The sequence below is a fragment of the Corylus avellana genome, chromosome ca1 (genome assembly GCF_901000735.1).
Source record: "Corylus avellana chromosome ca1, CavTom2PMs-1.0".
In the NCBI taxonomy this organism is placed as follows: Eukaryota; Viridiplantae; Streptophyta; class Magnoliopsida; order Fagales; family Betulaceae; genus Corylus; species Corylus avellana.
In genome coordinates, this window is record NC_081541.1 from 16,009,457 (window position 1) to 16,017,879 (window position 8,423).

Genomic DNA, 8,423 nt, shown 5'->3' on the forward strand with positions numbered 1-8,423 from the left:
CTGATGACAGGTAGAAGCTAAAATCTCACATCCAAACAAAAACAAAAACAAAAGGATTATATATCAGAAACTCCTATGAAACAGAGAAACTCATAATCTTTATCAGGATTATTTATTTGAATATTCAAATAAAATTAAAACCGAATTAAATTCTCAATTAATGGGTTGCAACAGTACCGAAAAGCCCTTAAACAAGAAGAAATCAATAATAAATAATTATAAAGAAAATTCTCTAAATCCAAAAGAACCCCATTGTATGATCAAAATAAAAATAATGATCTAAATATTTCCAGGTCATACGAATATGTATAAGGGGGAAAAAAAAAAAGGAAAAAAAAAAAGCATGGATTTTTTTTTGTTTTCCTATGCGGCATTGGACACAGTTGAGAATGCATGGTGTCAATATGGAGGAAGATGCTGCGTAGTGTGTGAGAGGTGAGGCAGGCTTGAGAGTTGAGAGGCAGAGCCGCAGATGCAAGGAGCTTCGGAGTTAGGATATAATATATTTATTTTTATTATTATAATAAAAATAATAAAACTGAGGTTTGGGGGAATTGAACCACGGAAATCTTGGTGAAAAAATGGCGCATGCACCATTATACTACAACAACTTATTGTGATTTATTATATGAAATATATATATAATATAAATATATATTATATTTAAAAAAAAGTGGTTAGCGGTTGCGGTTAGGCGATTTTAAATTTCACCCCTACCCGTTATTCCTCTTTTTTTTTTTTTTTTTTTTAAAAAAATTGTTATTGGATCTATGGGTCCTATAAATTTAATAGTGAATTTTTTAAAAAATTATTGGCAGAGATGGATTGAATAAGAGATGGATGGAAAATCGAGAAATAACATTTCTCATTCACTTTTGTTGTTATTATTTGACGTGAGATTCCATCATAAGCAAGATTTTAATTGATAATTCAACCGAAAACTTGTCATAGAAATGAAAATGAACCCACCGTACAATATGAACAAAATTTTCTTCCAAACTGAGTTAGATGAATTTCCTCCAACCTAGTACAACATATCTAATTCATGATGTAGGACAAAAGGATTTAAGAAAGAACAGCCTTTTCCTCCAAATAAAGTTGGAGAAATTTTATTCAAAAAGCATATGCTTTTCACATGTAGAGGACACATGTCATTTTTATAAAATATGCTAAAGGAATTTTCTCCAATTCAGTTTAGAAGAAAACTCAGTCGAGAAAGAAAATAGAAGTTTGGTGAGTTTCACCGTCAAGAAGAGGAAGAAGAGGGGAATCTGGTGGAGTCTCACCACCAAGAAGAAGAGGAAGATGACTCAAACCAAATATGTTTACTTACTTATTCATCAAATCTGTCTCCACTAGAGTATAATAGTTCACTTAAATAGACTCAACAATAAAACTAGTTTTGACCGACTTTTAGTCAAACCTATTATTGAATTAAGAAAAAAAAAAAAAAACTTAAATTCCTTTAAATAAAACATAATTTCAACTCAATTAAGTAATACAATTTAAATAAAACTATAGAACCCAATTAACTCTGTCTTGTCCGGCATCACTTCCTATTGAAGATAGGAATTTACCATAGCTTGTAATCAAAATTCTTGGGGTACATCAAATGCTTTTTCTATGGCTTTATTTTACTAATAATTAATAAACTTTCTATAAACTATGTCTCTTAATGTCCCAGAAAGAGTACGAAATCTCCCATCCCATGCACCAACTTTTTATCAACTCATCCTTTGAAAGCTCTTTGCAATCTTTAAGATCACAATCCAGCAAGTTGCCTGATGTTGATTGGTGTGATGTCATTGGAGTCACCATCCAAGAGACGCCTGGCAATGATGACATTTGAAGCATCAGACGGATGGTATGGATCCCAGAACACATACTTTGATCTGTCCCCACAAACTTTTGATGGAGGACCACAGGGGATCAATCCCCCATACCTCCCAGAAACATAGCAGCAAGCAGAATTTGCATTCTCAAAACCTGTTAAAACAAAAAGCAAGGATCAAGATCATCAAAATCTAATCAACAAAACCTGTAAACTAGCAGTAAAGTCTACAGCAGCATCATACCATATGATATGAAGTTTTGCAGGATATCTTGTACAATGTGATAAACATCTGCATAGGCAAATTGTGATCCCTGCAGATCTGTGCTGAGCTCTGTGACAAGGCTTTTCAGCTGGGTGTTGAATTGTTGAGCTAATTGATTTGGCAAATTAACACAATTGTCTCCTGCACCTGGATTTGAATCCCTCTGATATGGTATACACCCAATGGGTCCTACATTTGCCACCACAATCTTTCTAGCACCCAAGTTGTAGAGTCTCTGCTAACAGAAGAAAAATATGTTATAGAGTGCATTTCAATTGAACTATTATAGTAGAAACATGACATGAACATGAAAAGTTTACCGTTAGTTGTAGTCTGTATCTGGAAATCATGGTGTCAACAAACATTTCCGGTGAAATTAACTTCTGTTCAGGAACTGAGAGGACAGGGGTCAGGTAGTTATTGATGAAGTCATTTGAGCCGATTGTAACTGAGAACAAGGATGTTCCAAACAATTTTAGAGCCTCAGGAGCACCAATGTTCGAGATTATGTCTTGTCTTGTGTTTGCAAAATTATCCATCTGTGCGTCCAGGTTGATTCGGCCTCCCTATGCATCATGTACAAATATAGTAAGCGGGGACATGCCGGTTTTAAGTTCTTTCGCTATTTGCGACGGTCTCTAACATTATCAGCAACAACAAAAGTCGCGGTTGCTAATATGTCATTATTAACAACGATTGAAAAGTTGTCGCTGAGAACATTTCTCGACGGAACAACTGCGACGACTAGTCATCGGTAAACGTTATTAGCGACAATTTTTAAACTTTTAACGACGGCCACGAAAGTCAAAATTTTTGTAGTGATAGTTGTACTGCAACGCATGAGTTCAAAGTCATGATTTTGAATTCTGTATTGAAGGAAGATAGGATAACATTGATCCACATACTCCATTGAGCTGCTTGTGAGAATAGCAAGATAAACACCATCTAGATTTGAAGTGATTCACAGACAAAGAGAAGAAAAAGCTTTATAAATTGAGCAAGCATGGAGAAACCTTACAAAGATCTTTCCAGTGGTATTAAGAATTCCACCTCCACCAGAGGCGTAATTGACACCCTGCAGAAGTACAAGCCCTGCTGTAGATGGAGCCAAGTAGGGAGGAGTGAAGTCTTTGAGACCCAATTCCTGACCTGCTAAGAAAATATGCTTTGAGTATTCGAATATATATATATATATATGGTGATACTGCTATATAATAAACTTGCCTATGATGTCGACAATTGTTCTTCCATTTGTGTATCGTCCTGTAGGCATTCCAAAATCGATCCCATTGGGAACATAATTAGCCTTGGAGAGTGAAACAATGTAGTTATTGTTTCCTGCATCAACCAAGGAATCTCCAAAAACAAAACTAGCAGGAATATTCTTTGCAAAGCAGATCCCCACAAGGATTGAGACAGTCAATATTCCAGGCACAATCTCAGCAGTCATTTGTCTATCCAAGAAGAAACCCATTACAGGCAATACGATCAACAATATGAATCTATATTTTGCTCTTTCAGTTGTAAACTTGTAAGCAGTACTTGCTTTAACCTATAACTTCACTAACTTATAAGAGGCAAGAGAAGCTTTTGAAGAATTTAATGATTGAGAACACTCAGTTAAAGCCGAGTGGGTCATTCAATCGAGCAGGACAAGGACATCTATAGAAGTGGGCCTTACAATGAATTTGGCTAAAAGAATAAAAAGGTCAACAATATTAACCACTTAAACAAAAGTACTAGCTATGACCATCCACAGGGGTGCTGGTTCGGTGTCTTCAAGAAAATCCTCAAAAGTGATTTAGGTATATATTAAGATCAGAATCCAATTTAGAGAATGAGAATCTTCAATTCTATTAGTATTAGCTGTCTTGGATCTTATTGATATTGTGATGAGATTTGATCAGGCTATAACTCAGTCGAACTTGAAGAAGAGCCTAGAATTCTATTGTCCACGAATAGGAACTACTGTAGTCACGCTTAGTTAGAATAATTACAGTTGGTCTCCTCTGCCTACATTCTCACTTTTTTTTTTTTTTAAAAAAAAAAAAAACTATGAAATGAGAATATTTATTTAACCATGGGCAACCACAAGAAAGATCAATTAAAACAGTTAGACGTTTCTCCTAAATCACTTAAGATGTATCTTTCACACCTTGTTAAGCCATTGAGGAACACAATCTCATGTAAAGATTACTCCACAAAGTACCTCAGAGGAAAAAATATATCCCCATCCCCATAAGGCTTCAGTATGGGGAAAAACATAGCGCAGTTGTTAGATTTAAGAGATTGGGTATTCAATGCGCTGCACCATTCAACTACAACCCATGATAGTAAAGCTGTTGTTAAGCATTCAATGTGAAATATAGATTACGGCGATGTAAATATACTATGGAACTTTTGAAAAATGCTACTTATTAAAAGGAGTTGCTACTTTAGTAAAGCTGTTGTTAAGCATTCAATGTGTAATACAGATGACGGCAATGTAAATCTACTATGGAACGCTTGAAAAATGCTACTTATTAAAAGGAGTTGCTATTTTTCTACGATATAAAGCATAAGAGCATGTTTGAGATTGCGTTTTAATGCTTAAAATATACTTTTATAACAAAAAAGTTGTGCCAAATAAAAGCTCGCATGTTTCGTAAAAAATTTCAAAAGTACTTCTTCCGACTTTTTTACTGTAAAAATAGTCAAAACACACTTTTAACAAAGGTTTAAAAATGAGAAAGCTTTTGCTAAAAGTGGTTTCTGACTTTAAAAGCTCTATTTTTTAAACACTATCCCAAAAATGCTCTAAATTCTCATTAGTAACATGTTAATAGTATTTTTCAAGCCATTTGATGCGAGAAACGTTCTGAATTCACCAAATTTTAAAACCTATCCTCTCAAAGAAATTGCAGAAGATCTCTCTCTGCCCTAAACTTGTGGGTAAACATTTTTGAATTTTCCCAGCTGCCAACTTATCATCACCTAACGACAGCTTGGTTTTCAAAACACATGTGGGCAATTTAATGCACACGGCTTCCTTAACATGGCAACACCGGCCAGAAAAATAAAACGGCCTTTTGGGCAATGCAGTTGCAGTGTATCATTTTTTTATTCCTGCAGCACAGATCTAGAAGATGACAGCCAAGGAGCATTTATGGCTACGCACTCCATGCAAATGGGTTTGGTGAGTTTTTTCAAATTTCTTGCCTCCAAATTCTACCGGATCTCATCATCATACTGGCGTTTTATTTTCTTGTTAGGGTTGTCAGGGAATTAGTCAGGCTTCAAAGCGTACTTTGCTGGAAAAAGATGGCAGGCTTCTAGGTATAAAAGGGTATTATGGATTTTACCTCAATAAATTCTTAAGAAAAAAAAAAAATTGGACGTAATTAGTTTTTCATCTCATTTCAACTTCATTTTTAGGTTTTCAACTTCGAAAATTAGATGTATTTAGATATGCGATTTGAAAAAGTGCGATTTTAAAATGTGCGCGATTTTTAAAAATGCAATTAAAGCATTTGAAAAAATTCTCAGTATGACATTTAAAATCCCAGTTTAACTTTTAAAATTATAGGTTTAAAAAAAAACATCTTATTACCTGCTATTTGAATCACAGATTTTCTGCATTTTAAAATCGCAATTTTTTAAAAACGTAATGCCAAATAATCTATTTTTTGTGATTTGATTTAAAATCGTACTTTTTTTGTTTATGAAATCGCAATGCCAAACGCACCCTTAAACCAAGTTATTTCGTAAACTAACCATTCAATTAGTTCACATATCATATTAGACCAATCAATTAATTAATGTCACGTAATTCTCATTTGACACATGCATATATAAATTATGTGTCATGATACCATTACTTTAAATTACAAATATACTATCAATAAACAAAATTATATATATAAGCTAAAAACAATTTTTGCCAAAAGAGAGGTGTATATATATATATCAACCACCCCTCATTCGGTCGGGGGCAGGCAGCCTCACCCCAAAGAGGGGTTCCCACCCCCTCTCCATGAGGGGCACCCTATGTATACCAAGGAAAAACAGAAGGTAAAAGGGAAATAGAAATTTAGAGATAATTATACAAAATAGTGAATATTGGCAGTACTCTGACTTAGATATCCATGGTATTATACCTGAGCTTCACATTTAACAACAGTGGAGATTTTTGTCATCGGCGTTTATTTTTCGTCGACAGATCTGGCTTGGTTGTTGACCATGCTTCTCCTGCAACAATCACTTAGAAGGTGGTGGTTGCCTTTACCACATGGAGCTTCTAACAAAGCCCTTTTACCTTTGTATATTAGTTCGTGCGGCCTTTAGAGAGGTCCAAATCCTTTTGATTCCATTGCTTACTGTTTGTTTTTATTACCGACTATGTATTGCCTTTATTGACTAGAAAAACAAAAACAAAACATCAAAGTAAATATGCCAACGCCAAAAGATGAACAGAGAACATGAGATAGCACAATAAAGGCCATAGGCCCATACATGTTAGATTATCTAAAGTTGGCCGACATGAATTAGGTCTCCAGTACTACTGCCACCACTTATTTGCTGAAATAGGTGGCCATTTCTATCCTTAATTATTTCAAAAAATTAATGCTACTTAAGGCCATTTCTTTCCTTAATTATTTCAAAAAATTAATGTTACTTTGAACATGGTTTACAGCAGCCAAAAAATGAAGAAACTTCACGGCGGACTGCGGTGCTTCCATGTACGGCTGGGAAGTGATAACATACCGCTACATATGCGGCCCGCAGTCCATTGGCTTCCGGTTCATCTTTGGGAAGACTTACAAAAAAAAAAACATATTTTCAAAGCGAGAAATGATATTTAATAGTCTCATATTATTACTGTACAATTATGATAATGTGACAGTAATAAATATCAACATCTGCATCAACAAGAACTTGTAAAAATAAAAATTAATAGCTGATGATATTCACTGTCACATCATAATTGTATGACAGTAGTAACTAGTATGAAAGTCTACTAAATTCTTGAGCTTAGTGCAGCATATAGCAAGCCAAAAAGCATTTACATATGTACATTAAAAGAAGGAAATCTATATAATAAAATAAAATTGCTTGAGGGAGTGGTTCCTTTACATTATTAGAGAATATTAAACCTCCCAAAGTTCACTCATTTACCTCTCCCGAATTGTCGAGGGAACAGCTATATATGGAGATAGATGAGCTACTTATTATTATTATTATTTTTTTATTTATATATGAGAAAGATGAGGTACATAGAGTTTGGAAATTAGGATATCTTAGTGAATCTATGAATCTTTCTCTTAGGTGTGTTGTAGTGTTACAAACACTTTCATTTTTCTACCCGTTGGTTACTAATTTTTTTACAGTTACCTGCAAATACTTAACGGTTTCACATTCAGATACATTCATGAGTTTTTTATGGGAGAAAAAAAAATTCAGATATAGGTTTATGACCGTTTGGGCATTTAAACTTTTACAAGCTTCATTCTCTTTTACCGTTGGTTTCATTAAAACCCATTTGTTTTCAATGCATGGTCATGTGTTGACATGGATTATATGGTAATGATCCTTAAAAGAAACAACATCCCATCACGTCTATATTAGAAACGAGGGCGGTTCGAGCTTTAAGATTTTAATACTGGTTCGTTTACGAAGATGTTTATTCAAGCCGAGCTATGAAATATGTGTTTAAGACTAGCTCGTTGGAAGTTCGGGCGAGCTCAAACTAGAGCTCATTAAGAATGCTATTTGAGCCAATTCGAATTGAGCCGGGCTCAACTCGGGCTTGAACTAGGCTATTAAATATTAAGTAACTAGGTAATATATTAGTTTATGAACTAACTAGATAGTATGTTAACTAATACACACACATAAATATTAAGTAACCTATATAACATATATTACTTAATTATTAATATGCATACTTAAATTTATATAACTAATTTTTAGTAATATATATATGACGAGCTAACAATTAGTCAGGCAAATGATCAGATCGAGCTTTAAAAGAGTTGAGCTTGCAAGCCCCTACTAAGTTCTATCGAGCGAGTTGGGTATGTATTTATTAATTGCGAGTTTCTATAGTAACGAACAGGTTTTTATAATATTGAGCTCGAGTTCGAGTCGAGCTAGACCGATCGGGTATTAAGTGGGTTGTCGAGCAGACTGATTTATTTACGGCCCTATTAGAAAGTGTTCAACTTTGACAAAATCTCATTCAAAAAGTATTATACTCTTTAGTGAATTTTTATTTTCTGCTCCAGAATTGTTCCTTTGTTGCTAAAGAGAGAGATAGATCTACTCATTGTTTGTCATCTTCCAATTCAA

The 8,423-nt window shown here is 34.2% G+C and overlaps 1 protein-coding gene across 1 annotated transcript; it reads right to left on the reverse strand.

The window, feature by feature from the left end:
* Positions 1–1,471: 1,471 nt before the first annotated feature.
* On the reverse strand, positions 1,472–3,603 carry LOC132167613 (GDSL esterase/lipase At4g16230-like). Its single transcript, XM_059578623.1, has 5 exons — positions 3,321–3,603; positions 3,115–3,245; positions 2,417–2,662; positions 2,076–2,331; positions 1,472–1,986 (listed from the first exon to the last, which is right to left on the reverse strand). The coding sequence occupies exons 1-5, from the start codon at positions 3,568–3,570 to the stop codon at positions 1,763–1,765; spliced, it is 1,107 nt and encodes a 368-aa protein (XP_059434606.1). The 5' UTR covers positions 3,571–3,603; the 3' UTR covers positions 1,472–1,762.
* Positions 3,604–8,423: the final 4,820 nt, after the last annotated feature.

Bases quoted from the DNA above. Each gene is read 5' to 3' on its own strand.
- LOC132167613 (XM_059578623.1), bottom strand. From the start codon at position 3,570: ATGGGTTTCTTCTTGGATAGACAAATGACTGCTGAGATTGTGCCTGGA. The intron at 2,332-2,416 runs GTAAACTTTTCA...TTCTGTTAGCAG, and splicing joins GATACAGACTACAACTAACG to AGACTCTACAACTTGGGTGC. The intron at 1,987-2,075 runs GTATGATGCTGC...TTGTTTTAACAG, and splicing joins GCAAAACTTCATATCATATG to GTTTTGAGAATGCAAATTCT.